Source organism: Labrus bergylta, chromosome 12 (assembly GCF_963930695.1).
Source record: "Labrus bergylta chromosome 12, fLabBer1.1, whole genome shotgun sequence".
NCBI classification, from domain to species: Eukaryota; Metazoa; Chordata; class Actinopteri; order Labriformes; family Labridae; genus Labrus; species Labrus bergylta.
In genome coordinates this window covers 24,883,788-24,904,646 of record NC_089206.1, presented here as the reverse complement: position 1 = coordinate 24,904,646, position 20,859 = coordinate 24,883,788, and the positions used below count along the sequence as shown (strand labels likewise).

At 40.3% G+C, this 20,859-nt stretch overlaps 2 protein-coding genes across 2 annotated transcripts; both read right to left on the bottom strand.

Annotated features, from left to right (window-relative positions):
• Nucleotides 1-25: 25 nt before the first annotated feature.
• On the bottom strand, nucleotides 26-8,057 carry LOC109985073 (probable pleckstrin homology domain-containing family N member 1). The gene is made up of 11 exons (XM_020635301.3): nucleotides 7,589-8,057; nucleotides 5,316-5,442; nucleotides 4,339-4,485; nucleotides 4,037-4,123; nucleotides 3,292-3,379; nucleotides 3,068-3,204; nucleotides 2,841-2,987; nucleotides 2,443-2,529; nucleotides 1,764-1,839; nucleotides 1,573-1,649; nucleotides 26-902 (listed from the first exon to the last, which is right to left on the bottom strand). Exons 1-11 carry the CDS (start codon nucleotides 7,681-7,683, stop codon nucleotides 774-776), a joined length of 1,197 nt encoding a protein of 398 aa, XP_020490957.1. The 5' UTR covers nucleotides 7,684-8,057; the 3' UTR covers nucleotides 26-773.
• A 1,367-nt stretch (nucleotides 8,058-9,424) lies between these two features.
• Nucleotides 9,425-19,030, bottom strand: ttll10 (tubulin tyrosine ligase-like family, member 10). The gene is made up of 11 exons (XM_065961199.1): nucleotides 18,721-19,030; nucleotides 18,524-18,635; nucleotides 18,171-18,289; nucleotides 17,844-17,964; nucleotides 16,629-16,714; nucleotides 15,080-15,266; nucleotides 14,826-14,997; nucleotides 13,188-13,328; nucleotides 10,671-10,787; nucleotides 10,489-10,582; nucleotides 9,425-10,340 (listed from the first exon to the last, which is right to left on the bottom strand). Exons 1-11 carry the CDS (start codon nucleotides 19,028-19,030, stop codon nucleotides 9,868-9,870), a joined length of 1,932 nt encoding a protein of 643 aa, XP_065817271.1. The 3' UTR covers nucleotides 9,425-9,867.
• Nucleotides 19,031-20,859: the final 1,829 nt, after the last annotated feature.

Here is a 20,859-nt window from a genome sequence, read left to right as displayed (position 1 = left end):
AATTAATGACTCTAAGGAACCTTGAAACTGTTTAACATGAAAAAGTCAAACAATCTTTATTAGAGAAAAACATCAAATCGTTTATTAGTTTATTTTTCTTTATTACACATAAAACTCTACAATCTCTACATCTACATTTCTTCATCTTTACTCTGACATGACCCTGTTCCTGTTTTTCACCCCAAGAAGAGAGCTGGACTTGTCTTTCAGTGAAGTAGTCAAGACCACACAAACCGAGACCAAGACCAGAATGCTTGGAGACCGAGACATTTAGGGAACGAGACCGAGTCAAGACCAAGACCTTAAATATCACAGAACAATCATCATCTTGTGTGCAGCGGGATGTCACTCACAGACTCTAACACCTGGAAGGTAACTGGGGGAAACAAATAATATTATGATTGAATTGAAGTTATTTGTTCTATTAGAAAGAGGTGTTTTCTAATCACAGTATGGATGTGGAAATATAGCTGATCAGTGGTGGTCTTGACCAGTCTTGATTTAAAATCCTGAGTCTGTCCAGTCTGTGATCGTGTAAAAATGCTTTCGATTCTGAGACGAGATCGAGACCTTCAAAAAGACCAAGACCGATTTTTAAGTACTACAACACTACTTTCAGCCGCTCAAAGTGACTACATCATGTCAAAATCAGTGTGAGCATATTTCAGGACCACGTCCCTGCTTCAAGTCATCAAAGTGTTATATTTACATACTATCTACACTTGAATATTTATATTTACAATCATTTCTCAAGTTGCGCTGAATCTGAGGAGTCAGCTGTTTCCGTTGATGTGATGTTGGTCTGATAGCATCGGCTCCTGCGACTCCTTCCTGCTCCTCTGCACTTTTGGCTTGATGGGGGGTGCAGGAGGACTCACAGAGACGTGGCCGCTTCTGTCCGGCTGCAGAGAAAACAGACACTGTGTTGATGCAAAGCTGCTGCACATTTAAAGGTAATATGTACATTACCTTTGGTGCACATAATTTTGTCTTGTAGACACAAACAGTTTAACTTAAAAGAAGAGTTTATTTTCCCTTTTATGTCACATGACCAACATGTTGTGCATGATTTACTGTCCCGAGAACTTCCAAATAATCTGTGCTTCCAGCTCCAGTTCAGTTTGGGATTAGCATTGGTTATTTGAAGTAACTGCAGAAGAGGTCTGTGATTTGTTTCCCTTGGAGATCAATTTTAATTTGAAATTTCTACAGTGAATTACTTAAAATAATTGAGACATTATTTGTTCCACACACACAACTCAGTGTTGTGTCTTGTGAACTGCAGCACTTTCACATATTGGCTGAGGTAGTAGAAGTTACCAACATGAAACATGACTTTTATAAACTGGGTTGAGGCAGGTTTTATGCTGACTGTAAATAAAAACTGAAGATCAATAATAATTTTGATTTAAGAATGGATTCAATCCTGTTTTAAAGAAGTCAGCAACCCTGCAGTTCCTCACAGCTGTACTTTGCCTTTAAGCCTCTTTAAGATAATTATTTTACCACTCCTACATTTTCTTTACCGTTAAAAGTATACTCCTTTAAAGATGTCACATGGTGCAGTCTTACCTGTTGTAACTGGAAGATCCAGTTCCAATAATCCTCCTGACAGGTACAAGAGACGAGCAGAGGCTCCACCAGCTCACCTACAACACAACCCGGATTAAAGTATATATAAGGAGTGTTTTCCTCAATTAATGTATTCTGACTTTGATCTAGAGCTACATTTAATAAAAGAAGCATTGATGTTAGTAGTTTACCTATGAGCTCAAACTCCAGGCGTCCAGGCAGCGCTGACCTCTCCACGGCTTTGATGCCATGTCGAGGTAACCTTCCCTGTGAGAGAGGAGGAGAAATGATCAGATCACTTGAATCACATGAACTTTTACCCTGATCGTTAGCTTCCACATAGCTTTTTAATTGGTCGAAAAGTTAGTAAATGCAGGATGAGTCATGAGACATTTGAAACATTTTACAAGAAGATGAAAAACGGTTATTATTACAATTAATGAACACTTAACATAGAAATGTTGGATTAAAACCTTTTTTTTTCTGCTTGCTTGCTTCACATTTACAAATAATAATCATTTACCTTGGATTACCAATGCAACCTCACCACGCTAATGCAAGAGCTTAAACTTTGTGTTTTCTCCCAAAATATAAAATCAAAATGCCAAACTCAAGGTTTCAATACGGCGATGCACAAATCCACATTATGGTACCAATGTCGACTGATGACAAAATCAGATTCAAGCTACAAACTGAGAAGCTGAATCACGTTGCAAACATCAGGTGTGAGTTACAAAATGTTCCGCCCATGCTACAGGTCGTGTATCAAGAGAACACGTGCTGTGTGAACATTAGCGGGACTCACCGTCATGCCACAGTGTTACAGGAGGTGTTATTATGGGATTTTCCCATAGAGTCATTTTACACTACCTCATATCTTATATTCTGCCGTTTGTTGTCCACTGACAGCAGCAGGACTTCTTGAGGGAAGAGGACCATCAGTCGTTCCAGGAGTCCCTGCAAACACAAAGCCCACAATATCTATAGGTCGTCCTGTTCAGATCAGCATATAAAATACTCTGACACTTAACCAAAGATTGATCCAAATCAAGGCTCCGTACAGTTGTATCCACTCAAGATACAGTTTGTTACAGCTTGAGCCTTGTTTTTCTAGCCTCTGTCATTTTCATTATTAGTAACAATCTACTGTCCTAATGAATGCTGACGTATGCTAACAAGACCTTTCTTCTCTTATAGAATCACACTGTGTCAAAAAATTATAGACGTCATGTACAAACTCACAGGCATTAAGGGATTTTTTTTATTACCTGTCTGTGTGTGTTGATGATATGGACAAAAGATATACATCCTGGCTGACCCATGTGCTGTATCGGTGAACCCTCCCACTGCCTTATGGGAGCCTGGTGTAAGTACTTTTTCAGTTCTTCTCTTTTCCAGTGCTCGTCACAGGGTAACTGGGGAAGAAAAACAGTGTACAGTCACTTTAATGGTTCCGATGTAAATCGACTGCTTTCTATAAACAGTTGTTCATTACCAGATAGGAGAGCGCGCAGTGGGAGGGACTCATTGGTTGTGTCATTGATTTGTATTTTCTGTCTTCAACATGTTGCATCCATTTCTGTAAATCTGCAGCTCCGGCACATTTGAACACCTTGGATTCCACCATTGGACCTGGGTAAAAGAAAAAACAGCATTTATATTAAGCTTTAAACCGTGTCACCATGCCTCAGCCAGACTGTGTCATTTCCACTGACTCACTGCTGATCTCGAACATGTGAGGCGAATGTGACGACTCAGAATCCAGAGAGACAGGTTGTAAGGAAACTCCAGAGAGGGGGAGGATGCCCTGTGAGACAGGAGGAGGAAAAAAAACGTCATAAAATTGTGCTCCAGAGACATTCTCAAGACAAAACCAACCAGCGTCAATGCTGGACGCCATTATTCTGCACGCAACAATAAATGCCCACTGGAAGCAAATTTGAGCGATGTGTAAACATGGGCACGCTGCGTTTTAAACTTGATCATATAATACAATACAACATAATGCAATACAATGCAATACAATGCGATACCATGCGATACCATGCAATAAGATACCATGCGATGCGATTACGATGCAATACGTCTTATCTTCCTCTTGGGGCAATTTGTCTTGGACTCAAAGTGCTGCATAAATTAAGCTGCCTCCATTCATAAATAAATAAATAAAAACAATTAAAGCAAACAACCATCCACATGTAAACACAGAAGCACAAACCGATAAATGTTCAATGGACTTGAGTTTGTTTATTTCTTTTCTAGTCTTCTGAGCACTTTCACACTGCAGGTTCACACCTACATGTTCAGTATTCACACACTGATGGCAGGGGCTGCTATGAAAAGTGTCCATCAGTTTCAATATTAATGCCAATTGCACACATTTATACACCGCTGTGGGAGAACAAGATAAGAAGATAAGATATAGATGCAGTTGTCCTTTTAAAGTAAAATGCACAAACAATACCCCATAACGGAAGTCTTGTCTTGTGTGGTCGAGGGAGAGAATCAGCAGGTGGAAAGAGAACAACACCAGGAAGTGTTCACTGGTTTCCTGTATATCAAAGAAAAGTGAGAGTTAAGACTAAAGACACAGAACAAACTAAAACAATACATCACTGACAGATCATTGAGAGTCTATATGGTTGTTAATTAACATCTGTCAGTGTGTTTTCACAAAGATAGAAACTATGAGGTGATTCTCAACGTCAACTTTTAAACGAGCCCCTGTGGGATGATGTTTTAAAGGAGCCTAAGGGGCTCTGTTACCTGTGTGTAGCTGTTGTAGAGAGACACAAGCGAGGAGTAGATGATCTCTCCATACATGTGTGGAGGCTGGCCCTCCCAGTCTCTGATTGGCTGCTGGGAGTAAATCCTTTGGTGCAGCTCCTCTCTGCTCCTGCCCCACAGTACCACCTGCAGACACAACACTGTATCAGCACATACTTCCCATTTTGAACTTTGTCTTTTTGAAGATTTGAAGCTTTTCTAGTGTGGCTGCTTTCCCAATGTGGTGTACTGTAAGTTGCTTTTTTCGGTTGAAAAGTACCTTCATAATGTTGATCCTTCTTATATCAGTATTTATATTTGGCTCCATGTTCCACAATGTGATGAGTCAAGCATTACACAGCAGGTTTGAGTCTGTTTCAGGCCTCCAGTTGTTGTTTCTTTGAGCATAATAGAGAGGAATCTGTTTCCAAACTGTATCTCTCTTGGATGAACAAACGCCTTAGGAATCATGTTGTGTTGTTCCTTAGAGGGTTTTGATATTTCATATTTAGACAATTGATCATCCAAGTGGAAACACAGCAGTGCTTCCTGGGTTTTTTGTGTGTGTAAAGTTTGAATCACCTCAAACAGGGACTGCAGAATCTCTCAGTTTTGTCATGGAAATTTCCCTCAATATGTGTGCAGTGTGTCTGACCTCAGATCATAAATAACAGCTCAGGGTGGAAACAGTTAATGTTCATACAGTTAGAGGCACATCTCCACACGCTCTGTGCTTGGGCACCAAAAGGTGCTTCAATTATTTGTCAGAAATTAACAAAAAGCCTGTGAATGAAATGTGCATGATGATGTGCAAAATGAAGTTGGTCACAGTCCTACATCAACACAGACACACAAACATGTGTGCACACACACACACACACACACACACACACACACACACACACACACACACACACAGACACACACAGACACACACACACACACACAGACACACACACACACACAGACAGAGTAACCTCTTGCTCCTTGTGTTGTATCGAGGGGTAGCGTGGCGGAGGTGGAGGTGGTGGTGGTGGTAGATGATGCTCTTCTCTGCTGCTTCTCACTGACAGCTGAAGCCTCGTTTCTCCCAGACTCCACACCCTGAACAAACACACGTGTTGTTCACACATTTTACCACACATCTTTGTCATGTAGCAGCAGCAGCAGTCAGAGCTGACAGTGTGGTACAGTAGTTAGCTTCATGGCCTCATTGTAGCTTGGACGTGGGCTCAGTTTCTGCTACTTTTTGTTCTACATGATGAATGCCAAAGTACCCGTTCTTGTGTGGTTGTTTCCTGCACCTTAATGTAGGTCAGGCAGACTGTGAGCTGTCCAAACCTTTAGGCCCCTGTTTGTATGTGTTTCATTGGGGTGGATGCTTGGACTTGCTACACCCATGGTAAACCAATAGGAAACAATATTGAGACTCCAACGCAACAACCAGATCTAAGGAAATGAGCCCAAAATAGCGACTTGGCTCACACTGCAACCAGTAACAGAGCGCTGATCATAGAACACAACCCCTGTAACCTCCTCAACCCATGCTTCCTCTGGCTGCAGATAAAAACCACAGCAAAAATAAATTAGCAGCAGCTTTGGGCCCTCAGCTATAATGGGCCCAACTAAGCCTGCACACTCTGTGAATGACTTACATTTCTTTATATATACAACAAATAACCTCAATAGAGGACATTAAGCAAAGAATCTGAATCTAGATTTCTTATTTTAACACTGATGCCTAAATAAGTAGAGTGCCTAGGTGTCAAGATGTTTCCTCTCTGCTTGTCTAGCTCTGTAACTCTCTGTTGGTCTTTGGGGAGAGATGCATGGAGTTGGGTGAACTTCAGTAAACTCGTCTAAAGTCAGCAGTACTTCTCTGTTTGGGGTGACACTATGTGAAACTCCTTACAGTGCTGAATCCTTTCAGTGCAAGTTTTATGGTATTAATCGCGTTGGTCATAAATTTGCCTGGAGTATATACTTCTGTTTTGTGTGACATTTGTCCATGCGCCATTTGCAACTTTTAAATCAAACGTCAAATGGAGAAAGGTTCAGAAATGTAAAGAAGGTTGGGAATGGCAGTAAGATGGTTCAATTGGGTAATAGTATTAATAGTTTCAAACTCAGTTTAGGGAGGGGGGGGGGCTTTATCTGCTCTAAGGTTGTCAAAATACAATTTGCATCTGGCTTAATAAAGCTACAGCTCTAATGCGGTTTCTGACAATCAGAAATTATCTTCATTTTTTTACATCAATGCATCTCTTTTTTTGTGGCTGTGCTGGAGGGTCTCAGCTTTTGTTTTGCGGGGGGCTCCAAGGTAGAGTGCTTTAAACATTCATAATATATTGACACATGTAAGAAGTTGTTTGTCCGTTTCAACCCGGCCTACATGACACATTTCTGATTGAGTCCCTCATCTATTTTTTGCCTCTTGATAACACTCGGTGTTGTGACAGGCCTGTGACCATGTAGCAATCATTTAGCAGCCACACGTAAGGATTGTTAACCACTGTTGTCATTAACCCATTGTAATCCCCCCTGCCTTAAAATGAGCGGGGGATTTGTCCCGCCCTGCCTTTATTTAGGGCCTCCATGCGTCAGTCATTGTCTTATAGTAATCTGCTAATCACATCAGTGCAGCATCACCGAGTCCCCCAAGTTCATGTTTGGTAAATAAGAGCCAATTAGTTCTCCCGTGTTGTTGTTCTGCAGGGTGCTGATGGGTGAAAATCATATTTAAGAAGTCTGTTGTTCTGTAGGTATTGTCATGACGATTCACTATTTTAAAATAACCTTTTAATTTGAAGGTTTTAGATTAAAAGCAAACCCTGTAGCTGTGTAAAAAAACAAACAAGAAAAAAGTGGTTCCCAGGAAGAAAGCTTTGAAAAGGGGAATTCTCCTTTTGTTTGACGTTCTGTGTAAAAAACGTAATGAAACCACAAAGGTTGAAAGAGAAGCTGCTACAGTGTTCTCTCCGGTGCATAGAGTGCACTTCCTCCTGCAGAGCTTGCTGATACACAAAGCCACATTAAAGCAAACCTAACAAGCAAACTAAAGTCTCTGAAGCGGAGGACAAACAAAATAAATATAACTTAATTCACATTTCAGATCATATAATCCCCTAACATCCACTTTAATATTTAGTATTCAGCATACAAGTGCTGCCACAGTAGTGTACATTTCCCACTATTTGTTTTCTGTTTTAAGTTTCTAGCTTTAAACTGGAATCTTGTTCTCATGTCTTACCCTAAATTGTCACCAGAAAGTTCCAGGAGCTCGATCTCATCGGGGCCCACCTCGTCCACTCCAGTATGCCTCTGGGTCACACTGCAGCATCCCATGGTGGACGAAGACTCTGTCCCTCTCTGCCTCTGTCTCAGCTTCTAGTTCACACACTGAGCACCATCTGCCCAGACAATCATCCCCGCTGCGTGTGTGTGCCACGCTAAAACCAAAGAGATAACACAAAAACGGGGGCAGGTTGGGTCCAAAAGAGGATATTGTGTGCTGAAGACTGGGAGGGAGGAGGAGGGGGGTAGTGCTAAGCTCTAGTTCCCCCTTTTTGCCAGCATGTAGTTCATGTAGTTCAGGCTCAAAACGAAAGGTGCAAACGCTTTTGAAGAGGAATTGAAGATAAAAGTGGCTAAAAAGTTTTAGTCAAATCGCAGCATATGGTTCCTTCCTGTCAGTTGTCTGTCTGACTGAGCTGCTTCCTCAGTTTGGTTTTCTAACACCCACACTGTCGCGCTCGTATGAAAAAAAAAGTGTGATTCAAAGCTGATTATTATTTAAAAAAACGCATCATCCTCCTCATGTGGATAAGTCATGCTCTCAGTCTCCTCGCTGTGGATGAAGCAAGCATCCTGTTGGGAAAGATGGGACCATAAACCCGCCTGTGTTTACATGCAACAGAGTCTGAATGTGGATGGAAGTGAGATAATTATTAATTATGAAACAGAGAGGTGAAGGGCTGCAGTCAAAACAACAAGCCACAACAACTGCAGAGTGGAGCTTTGTGTTGAGTTACAGTGAGGTGTTGCATTGGAGGGGTTTGGACACGATCATGTCTGAGTGTCTCACAGGGCAGGAGCTGCTCTCGGACATGACCGGTTGATATTTGGCACTAACAGTAAGATGACATCATAGTAAAACAACAGATGCAGCAAGTACATTTTAAAAAAGACAAAACAGGAAACAGGACACCATAAGAACATGGATCTCCTCAGTCTGTACTTCATTTAAAAAAAGATGTTAAGACTTGAATCATATTATTTAAAACAAGTACGACGTCTCTGGAGTTCTAAATAATCCAGGTCTACCCTCAAGATGATTTCTCTGAATTTTAAATCATGCTGTGCCACTATCCTTTAGTTTATTGTGGTTTTCTTTTTTTCAAAGTGATTTTGCATCATTCTTGTAAAATACCTAAATACACTGTGACACTTTGCTCTACTTAAAGCTTATGAGCCCTCCATCATCGGAGGGAAAATCTGTTTTTAAATCAACATCAAAGCTGTCCCTCTTTAGGGACAATAATGAACCTGATTTGTATTAAATGTAGGTCTGCTGTGGTTAGCGCTGTTGTTTCACAGTGAGAAGGTTCCTGGTCCGTTCTCGGTCGGACAAGAACCTTTCAGAGTGGGGCACGCGTGGTTTCTCTCCAGGTACTCCGGCTTCCTCCCACAGTCCAGAGACATGCTAGTGAGGTTAATTAGTGACTCTACATTGTAGGTGTGAATGTGATTGAGGCTGGTTTTCTGTCTCTTTATGTCAGATCTGCGATTGACTCTCGCCCAATGACAGCTGGGATCGGGTCCAGCTCCCCCGACCCTGAATGGGAAAAGCGGAATAGATAATGGATGGATGAAGCAGGAAATGCACCTCAAAGTGCTTCTTCATAAGGAAAATAAATGCACATGAAACAGACAGAATGAACAGCAAATAAAGTAAAAAGTGCCGTCATATCAGGTGGAAAACAAAGCCTAGTGATCTAAATAAAAATGTAAATCACTGACATAAAATGCGTAAGGTAAATGAGACCTTATGGCATACCGAATATACAGTAAATCAGGGGGAAAGTTAAACAATGTGTAAGACAACTGTATAAATAAATATAGTCAAAGAAGTGCAGCAGTAAAGAAACTGGTTTCAGGAAAGTCAAATGTAGCTAAATGGCAAAGAAGAGGGATGAGGTTTATCATAATTCAAGTTATAAATAAGAGGATATGTTATCACAACAGCATTTCTTTGTGTATTAAACTGACAGTAAAATATCAATGAATGTCCAAACATTTGACTTTTTTCAGAAGTTCTTTAGTTCCGAGCAGTTTGCATAATTACACATCACATCTCCTCTTTGGTCTCAACACTCAACTTCGAGTCTTCTCCGGGATTTTCCTCCCCAAGCTCCTTTCTTCTTTCAGGTTTGCCTCCACATACATGTATATGTACAGGAGGAGATCCAGCATACAAAGGGGACTCTGACTTTGTTGTCTGAGGGGATTCACAGATAGAGACAGCTTCACTCACTGATGGTGATGACATCGATGTGATGTCTTCTCCTGAGTCGCTGAGTGCAGCAAGTCGTCCACAGCCTTCAACTGATGGGGAAAAGTGCATTTGCTCAACTTGAGTTCAACCCGAGGCCTGACCTTCTTACATTTTACAATCTGTGTGCTATGGCTGTTTGGATGTGAAAATCTGTGCGGAGAGAGACGGCTCCGATGGATATGTGAGGAGGACATTGACTGACTGTCCTCTGAAACATTCACAGGTGTATCAGGGGACGCTGAGGGCAAAGCTGTGCTCTCATTCCCTGACTTACATCTCCCGACTTCAGTCTTTTTGGATCTCTTCTGGTTGAATTGACTTTTGCTGCAGGCCAGCTCTGTATCGGGAGGAAGCTCTCCATTATACAGCAGCACAAACTCTCTTTGGCTGTCCAAAGGGAGAATGGTCTGCCTGAGACGACACTTGTTGAAGATCTCCAGAGTTAAATCTAGAGAAGAGGGAGAGAAGAGGGAGAGACAGCAGGTAAAAACTGTTGTGAGGTATCACACATCAGCCTGTCAGGAGACACATCAGTAAATATTTGATGAAGGGGATTTTGACTTAAAATCGAATAAACCTAAAATTCATGAGCTCACCCAGTGTCTCCACAACAGTGCTGGGTATCACCTCTTTCAACACGTCACAGTTGGTATGCAGAGCAGGGTTACAGTTCATCTCCAACAACCACACCTGGAAGAAACACAAGACACTATAAAAAAATATATATATATACATTATAATAACACAAAGCATTTAACATTTTGTGCTCATCACCCACCTTAAAGTCCTCATCAACCATGAAGTCGCAGCCAATCAGGTCGAAGAAGCCCAGTCGGCGTTCCAGCTTCGATTTGACAGCTAAGAAACATTGCAACATGATCTGCTGCATGCGTTTCTGGTGTTTAGAAAGGAAACACAAATTAGGGGCAGGAAATGTATGTGCTGATTAAATACATATATAAAATACAGCTCCACTAAAGCAGCCACTATCTAAGTCTGAGCTGAGTCTTAGCATGAGGTTTTTTCTTCACCACATAAAGATGTGTTTCAAAAGAGTTCGCAGTGCTATTATTCATTTGAGATGTCTGTCTTCTGTTAAGTGCTGCTTGGTTGAAAACAGCTGCCTCCTGATGCTGGAGGTGCAGCAGATGAGAGAGAAATGAGCTAGAAAACTAAAACAACAAGCTTGAACAAGTTCAAACACCTAGGACAGAATAAAGAAATATTTATTTGCAACACCTGCCACTGTATGAAGAGCGGGATGTTCGGCAGTCATCGCAATTGTAAAATGCTCTGGAAGTTCAAATGAACCGATCTTTACAGAAATTGACAGTCAACACAGATAACTGCCTGCCATAATTTAAAGTCAAATGTTCCGTCTTTCTTTGGAGAAATGTGCATACTGTATGCTGTCAGAGGGGAAATATGAGACACTTTTGGACAGTTCCTAAAAAGTGATCAGGCTGAAATGAATGAGTGATATAAATAAATAGAAGCTGAAGTACTTCCTGAATCTAATTTGTTTCTAAAATACATTCTTACTCATAATTATTGTAGGAGCTAATTTAGTGTGTGTGTGTTTATGTAGTGTGTTTCAACGGTTTTGGTTTATATGTTTATTATTTACTTTATTTGGACACTAGGTGGTGATAATTGATCACTTGGGTTAATTGGTCAGCCGGTATGTTCGAGTGTTTATAGGTCACTGTGGAACAGGAAATGATGTCATAGGTGGTGGGAACATCGATTTTTACCTGTCGTACTGTGAAATAAATGAATGACAACAAACATTTATAATCTCGGGAACAAGAATTCATCATATGATCATCACGGTTTGTCTGCTTCATGTGACAATAAACAGGAACTTCATTTTGGACATTTGTCTATTTTTACGCATTAATACCTTTCCATATACCTCAGTAAGTGAATTAAAGCATGATTAGAAATTTGACCTGGTGGCGCGGTGGTTAGTGCGCATCCCATGTTTGGAGGTCTGAGGTTAGTGTTCTGACCTGTGGTTCCATTCCCCACTCTCTCTCTCTCTCTCTGATTCTATCCACTGTCCTATCTCTACAATAAAGGCACAAAAAGCCCCCCCAAAAAACTTTAAAGACATTTGGACATCAGATAGTCACTTCAATGATTATTATTCTAATTATTCATTTATTCATCGAATATTTAATTTTTTCTGGGATATCTGATATTTAGGTTTTTTGGAGGGGGATGTTGATCGTACATCCTTTGATGCCAAAAAGAAGCTTTCAGTTTGTCACTGCGTCTTACTTACAGGCGTCATCTTAACATCGTTCATAGGATCTGTCAGAGACGTTAGCTCAAAGTGAAACCGAGACCAACTGAAGGAAGCTGAGCTAAACGTTGTCATTCCAGTGAAGTAATATAAGTTTTGATATGACTGCCAATAAGCTTGTTCTTATCCCAGTACATTAGCTTGACAGGTCTGTAAAGTTTGGGGAATTCATAAAGGCAGATCTTTTAAAGGAAATGCACAAATTAAAATCAGCAGATGATGATTACTGTCATTAAAAATTAACATTTTTGAAGAATTCTGACTTTAGGCTGACATTAGTCCCTAATAATATTCAACAACAAAAAATGAAAACCCTACATCCCTTCACCCCATAATGCAGCTTCATACTGTGAGGTAATGACAGCAGTTTAATGCGGGCTTTGTATTTAAAATATGGAGGCTTCAGGTTTTGTCTGAGTTGTCAGTTGAAGATCCCGGAGTTATTTTCTCAGACTTCATAACAAAAGCTCTACATTAAGAGCAGGTTGTTGACTGTACTCTTAATACTCGAGTCACAGAAGACATCATGAGGCTGTTTTCACAGGCAGTGTCTTACTCCCATCACTGGTGAACTGACTCTAACATTAGAGGACATTTGAAGGAGTGTCCATTTAAAAGTTTTAGTAATAGCTATGATATATAAAGATGTAAGGCATATTTGTAATCAGAGAGTGTGGTGGCTCGAAGGTTTCTGTCAGATAAAACAGACATGTTAGAGTTTGAAGTTTCATTTTTCCATACAGAAACAATGGAGGGGAAAAAAGGTCCAATATGTGTATTTTGTTCTTTCTGTTTGTCGTACTGTAAGGCACCATGGATTAAAATGACCCCCAAACAGCACATTTGATTCTGGTAATAACATGTTGTAGTCAGACAGGAGTGAGATCATCAGAGCCTAAACCACAATCTCAATTAGCTGCAAGCACCAACAGCCTTCACTGTGATGGTAATTGGTCCCTGAGAGCTACAGCACACAGCAGCACTCACTGCAAAGACGTCCAGCACCCAGTCCCTGGGCAGACCATTGGCAACCTGAAACCTGTTGTTGACGTAGGTGTTGAAGCTCTCCATGGACCACACTGTGTCCTCTTTCAGCTGGCTGTACAGAGGGTTCTTCTTCTGCATGTACTGGAGGCCGACAGCAGGGGGACCACAGACACATGAAGCAGGGGAGAGAGACAGTTAGTGCCAAAGGTTAGGCCAGAGGATCTATTTGAACCTCTCTGGAAACAATGTGGAAAAATCATTTCAACATATATAGGATGCAAGTATGTCTCCAACATTGTCATGAATTATATTGTCATGTTTCTTTTTTTTTCATTTGAGCTAAAGTGAAGCTAACAGTGTCATAACAGGTTGAAGCTCCCGTGAGAAGTTTTTAGCTGGTAATGAAGCAGGCTGAAATTAATACAGCTGCCTCCTAATGACAGACAAAAGCAAACAGAGCATCACTAAGAGGATTCATTATAGTTATTTTACATGCCTCTTATCCCTACCATGAGGTTACTGTCAGACAGAGAGAATGACTGTACACTGCAGAAACAGCCTTTTTTTTTTTTTTAATACCATGCCAAAGATTCATTGTGTAGCTGACAGCATCAGAGAGGAGAAAGGAGGATCATCAGAAAAAGATTAGCGAGGAGAAAAAAATGTCTGACTTTGTCCACAGGGGGCACTCAAATTCAACACAACCCCAGAGTTCCTTGCAGAAGCTTGTACAGATTGAACTATGACATCAAATTCAAATCAAACAGCATCATATTTTAATCAAGCTTATCATTTATTCAGAGTGCCTTTAACTCAACTCTAATTCAAAATTTCCACTCAGCAATTGAACATTGTGTTGATCATTAACCCAATTAGGCTATGCATACCTTCTTCTTACTTATTTTTTCTACTTACTGACGTTTTTGAAAACCTAATACTTGAGTCTAGCACGCTCTCAATGTCATATTAGTATGCCGCCAGGTTTGCATGCATTCAGCTAATTAATGGAATTGTAAAAAGGGAATCATAACCTTTTTGATTGTTACAAAAATCTGAATATTATGTAAAAAGGTTAAGTCATTTTGAGTCAGTTGTTTCAAGTCTAAGTCAAGAGAAAGTATTCAAAGTCAAATTGCGTCCTTAAGACAGTTCTTAAGTCCTTCTTTGACTCCAGTCTAACCATAGACTGCACAAAACAAGGACGTAGTCTTAATGACGTCACCCTAAAAGTCTCAAAGTTACATTCGACCTATACAAAACAGGCAAATGGGTGGAGCTAAGGCAAACATCGAGCCTCCTGGCAAACAGCTAAAACATGTCAGTCAAATCAATTCTGAAAATGTAGCATAACTCTTAGCTATAACATCAGCAAAACAGATAAATATTCAGTGCAGGAATGTTTCACCAAGCAAAGAAGTTAAGATTGTTTGCATGGAGGTAACACAAAGGCCAGACGTGGAATAAATTGTGGATTGGTTTTTCATAAAGTCTCAGGACTGAGATGTTCCTGTAGCAGTGACTTAAGGCTATATATAAAACCACCACTTGCATGAAACCATTTCTTAATTATTTTGAAGGCTGTGTGAAGGAGTTGGTATTGACTGCCTTGTTTAAAATAGTGACAGTGTCATGGTGTACCTGATTGGTCAGGTGTGTAGAGAGGTTGTTGGAGCTGGGGTCGTAGAGGTCACAGGTAAGTCGTACATATCCATGACGAAAGAAAACCATGTAAGGTGCGGTGCAGGCGATCAGAAGGAAAGAGCGCACATCAAACTTTTTGCCTTTCAGGAGCAGCGGCTTCTGGATGTAACTGAGAGAAGAATGCAGACCTGATGATTGTGTCGTCATGGTATACATACAAAAACATCATGTACCCCGGTATATCAACTAACTGTTGAACGATGCGAGCCTGAGGCTGACGATGCTGCGTCCTCCTGCTGGCCTGTCGGCCCTCTGCCTGCTCCAGCTTCAGTCTGAAGGCGGATACATCCTCTGGGCTCTTCATTAGAAAAATACCTCTGCCCTGGTTCATTCCGGTCGGCTTACAGATCCACATTTGATTCCTGTTGTTGCTTACACCTGCTAAAAATCATACATTCAATTGGGGGAAAAAAAAAAAGTTTGACAAGTTTCTAAATTTTTGAATTAGAATCAGCGCTGTGTCCTAAATCACACACACTCGCTCTTTGAACTATGTAAAAATCATGTCCAGAAACCCAAAAGGCCATTTATGCAAGTACTGTATCGTGATTAACACTTCAAAGTTTTGGTTTTTGAGGTTACTCCACTACAATGTGAAGATAAATATTCTACTCCCTTTATCTGATAGCTGTCTCTGACACCTCCTTAGAATATTAACCAAGTTTAAAAAACATGATGCAGCGTGATACGATCAACTATAAACTATACCGGACAGAATATAAAGAAGTCAAAGTCTCAAAAGCAAACACAACATTTTTTTTTTTTTTGCTGACCACAATTCAAACATTTGCAACACACATTAACACTAAACACTAGTGTCCATGTAGGAGATTTAAAATCTCAAACCAACTATTCTTTATTGAAACTATTTCAAACTGTTCGCTGCTCTTCTTCCTCGTAACTTGAAAATATGTTGAGATATGAGATATATATGTAGAGAAATAAGTGCTTCAACTCAACCAGCTCCTACATTACATTGCTGCTAACATCTTTGTGGATCAAATCCTCTGATGAAGGCTACTTTTTAGTACAATGTTAATTTTACTGTTGTGGCTATTTCTTGTTTGTTTCAGGACATTTTTTGTGAGTTTTCTCTCCTTGAGGTATCACATTTTAAGGCCATTTTTATCCCATTTCTTTACCCTGATCTGATTTGTCCCCTTGTCTTCTTTATGACAGCTTCAATCGTCACCCAGAGATCTAATCCAGCTGTCCAAGTCCCTTTTGTTTATTCAATGATAAGCATGTTTGTCTTAACCTGTGCACCATTTTCTGTATGTCTCCATTTCAGTTCTTTACATAGAGGCTTTTCTACTTATATATCCAACAGACTTTGTTTCATGTCAGTGCTGCAGCTCTATATTAAGATCCTGCTGAGAGTTTCTCCTCGTGTTTGTGTCTCAGCCCTGCCCTCTGCTGACTCATCTCTATGGCAACAGCATGTTCCCCTGGTGATTTTATCAGGGCCTTATGGGAGGTGAAGTGCATTATTTTCCAACGTCCTCAACCTGTTTAATTGAACAATCACCAAGGCGACTGTGGTGTTAACGCTGCTGGGTTCAAACTATTCTCCTTTATGTCCCTGAAGGTTGACAGGTTGAGTTTGATTTATCTTATTTTCATCTGGAGCCCACTAACCAAACACAGATCCAGTCTGACCAGTGCTGCGTTGCTGTTGTTGTTTCATCAGTTTACTCATTTGTGTGAGGTTAATGTAGGTGAGAAGTTGAAGCATTTTACCCTCCTGCTGGGCAAAGAAAGCCGCCCTCTCTTCCCTCATGTCCATGCGGAAGGTAGTGGGAATAAACTCTTCTATTCTTAGCCTCCTGTTCAGGAAAACAAAATAAGGAACAAGACGCAGTTAGTTTGTTTTAGGAACTGCTTTGGCTTCAATTTAAAAAAAGTCAGATATTGAAAATATCAGGAGGATCTACAGAGGCCCTGAGAGGCCAGCTTGAGAAAAATAAATGTAGTGATCCATTTTCTAAGTCTTGTAGAAATCATCTCTCCTTTGTTGATGTTGATGATGTTCCTCAAAGTCCCTGCGTTCAAGCAGATCCTTTTTGTTTGAGGCTGACTTTTTCTCTTGACTTTTTCCTCTCTGGAGGCCCAAAAGAGAATAACAAACACACAAAAAAGAGCCCAGCATTTTTTTACAACTGCCAATCTGCTTTTCAGTGACCATCATGTTTGAGCTTAACATTTAAAAATGCCATTTAAAGTTCAGGTTTGTTTGAAATCAAAGGCATACTGTTCAAGTTAGTATGTTTTATGAAATTCCAAGAAGTAATATAAACTATTACTATTTATTTATGTCAAAAGAAGAATCATTTTACATTTAAACAGATGTTAATCCACCCCAGTTAGCTAGAAATGCTAAAGTCACAATATTCACCCAGTTGTGTATTAGCATGCTAATTAGTAGCATACTAGCTGCTTACAGTATTAGTTATTATTACCTTACTCTACATGAACATAGTCTGTAGCTCATAGGTCATTCACTAAGAGTTTAGCCTCCTTAGTACTGCTTATTGATAATAAGTTAGGAAGTTGTTGAACATGAATTTTGATCGTAATATGCTTTTGCTTACGGCCCTCTTAAGGTAGAAGTCAGCAAAAGCTCAGTAGGCTCAGGCAGGTGCGAGTGTGCCTGATATTTAAACCGTCCCAACTTCGCTTCAAACAAAAACAATAATCCAGTAATAATAATAATGATGATAAGATCACATCTTGACTGCATGAACATGTGTCACAGAAATTAATCACATAATGGATTATGTTTAAATGTTCATATTGTTTGCAATTCTTACAAGTGCATAAACAAAACAAAATAATGTCTGTGTTAACTGTGTTAAAGAAGTTCTCTGTGATATTTCTGATTTGAATTAAAGCAACCTGAAGGTTTCATAAATCAGAAGCAGAAAGGGACAGCAGATACTCTGTCATCTGTTTCACCTTGATCTTCTGCCGTGGTTGACTTTGCTGCTGACTCGCTCGTACTCCCGCAGACTGCTGAGGAGGCCGATCTTAGTGGTGAGCACCTTGTTGTTGGGAATCTGGTACATCAACTGTTCACCTACGGACAACACATGAGTGGAACATTATATACTTGTTATTTACAAAAATCTAATTCTGGTTAACTTAAGAGTTGCAGAACTCGAGTTTCCTTCATTTTATCTTTACAATTTTCCCAGAACATGAAAGCATTGTGGGTACATTTTGACATTTAATTGTAAAATAGAGCTTTTATCATCAAAAGGTAAATCACACATCATACTGAACCTTCTCTGAAGTTACTGTAGTTGGCTGAAGATTTGGTGTCACACCACTTGAGTTTGAACTCCTTCCTGTGCTTGTTGTGAATCCTTTTCCATCCTCTGCTCTCACAGTAACTGCTCACTCTGAAGGAGAGGAAATCAATCAAATACTTCTGCTTTAATAAGACAAAGACCCAGAGGTCAGAGGCCACAGGCAAAGCCAGGTGAATGATGTCATCGCTGAGATAAGAGCAAATCCTTCCTGTCTGTTTATTTGATTTATAACCGCATGTTTACTAAATTACATATGTCCACTTTGAATGTGATCATTTGTGATTTTATTTTCCTCTCTTCTCTTTATTCCAAATCCTGACTCACATTTCCGCTCCATTTGTTCCTCCCATGAAGAAGAAAGGCCCAGACCCTTGGGGCTCCTCCATCCGACACTCCCTGTTCGAATGTTTCTGCACTGGAAGCACATTTAGACCGGCTTAATTGGGTTTTAGTATGCTTTAAAAACAACAACAAAAACACAGGAACAACAACAACTGCCATCACACTTTTCCACCTCACACCTGATTCTAAGTCCTTGGCTTCCTGGATGTCGGTGTGGGAAAACCTCAGCGTCTCCTCTGTCTGGCCCTGCTCCAGTCCACCTTCTGATGTCACTTCCTGCATGCTGCTATGGTCAGGTGACTGCAGCGTTTCTCCTCCTCCCTCCTCCTCCTCCTCCTCCTCCTCCTCCGCCTCCTCTTGCCTCCTAAGGCTACATGCAGGTTGGTTTTGCCCACAGTCAACCTCCACTATCTCTTTCTCCATCTCTTCCTCCTTTTGCTCTATCGGTCCTGTCTCCTCTGATGGGCCCTCGCTGCACTCAGATGACATCACCTCAGGCTGACACTAACTGTGGGAGAAGATGATACACAAGTGGGCTCTTACAGAAATGAGGAGAGTAAACTGAAAATTTTGAGGCAATTGAGAGGAACCATGAAGAGAACTCGTTTACACTAAATCTATAATAATTCTTGTTTAGTGTTGTTTTGCTTAAATATATTTTTAATGAACTAAGCCAACATTGTGACTGTATTTATGGCTGTGTTAGTCTATTGGTCAGCGTACTAGTTAGCATGCAAGAACAAATGTTGAAGGCATTCATTGTCCTCACAAGATGTCCCAGTAACTTAGGTCATTTCCTGACTTTCAGACATGAAGTGAAATATCTCAACATCTGAGGTGAATCAAAATGCCTCCACAGCACAGAGAGGATCAACACTTAATAATAGTCTTGTTGACCGTGTTTGCAGGTTTATACTGTCAACAGTCTCTCTTATAAAAGTAGTATAAGCTGCAAGCAAGGCTTAGCATCAACACAATCAGAGTCCAGGTCAAAATAATTAACTTTGACTGTATGCAGTACAAACTGTTAAGTCCCACTGGGCAAATTCAGGACTTTTGGACATACTTTTGTGTTGAATTGGCTACCTTCAAGATGAGTGATATAACTTCTGCTTATTGTCAAGTTAGCGTTTGAACTGCTATTTTTTTTTCTTTTTAAATACACAACATTACCATCACAGCAGTTAAACAAAGTTGTATTTCTATGTTTTGGGAAAATATAAGCATTATAACCCACTTAATACAATACTTTGTTTTTTCATCTATACACTTGACAATCACTTTGGCTCATGTTGTGTTTTTATAGTCCCCAAAGTGTAGGTCCCTCTCCTTTCCATCACCATCAAGCACCATCTCAACTTAATATATATTTGCACTTTCAAAGCATCATTGTAATTGAGGGTCCCCTCCCCATTACCACCAGAAAAATATCTGACATGCAATTTCTATAAACTACTTTAGTTGTAATGACCATTTGAGCCTCTAGGGGCTGCTAGCACCTGCAAAGGGCTCTCGACTCAGATCCTTGTTTGTTTGCCTGTTTATATCAAATGTAATCAACACTTTCAAACCTTGAAAATATTCAATCTATGAAATACATGGTGATTTCTTGTACAGAAATGGAAATACAATACCTTCTAGCTATGCTCAAAAGGAAAGAGTTTTACCTTAAACTCCAGCTTCACACACATGGACTCCACCCACTCAGCCTGCGCTTCCTCTGTGGTGTGCACTCAACCTTGTAGTCCACCTGCAAGGCCCAGACGAACAGCAAACCTAAAGACTGAAGGACTAACTAAACAGAGCAGTTTTCCGTTTGTCATTAACCCAACTATTTCACACTGCTAGAGAGCAGACCCACTAGTTTTTTTAATTGAATTGAATTGAATTGAATGTCAATACCAATGTAAAAATTCACTGGTTACTCAGGTAATGGGACCCTTAGCAACAGTTGCCCTTTGTAGATTGAATCTTACACCAACAGCAGCTCAAGAAGACAAACTAACTGCTCAAGATTGTGTGTCTCACCCTACCCACCTCAAGTTTAGCCTCATTCACTATTAAATGGCTGTAAGCCTCTGTTGTGTGAACCCTATGGTAACATAAGAGCAGAGTGTCAATCACACCCTGTGTTTCAGGGTTTTATGTCCTGACATCATGGGGACAATTAAAGTCCCTGTAAAGTGAAATGTTGCAAGAAGATAGCTTTAAACATGTGCAAAGATTGAGAACTATGTTTCTCAACCATTTCTTGGTTGGGAGAGAGAGAGGGAATGTGTGGTGTAAGATTAAAGTTAGCATCCAGCTCCAATCAAATA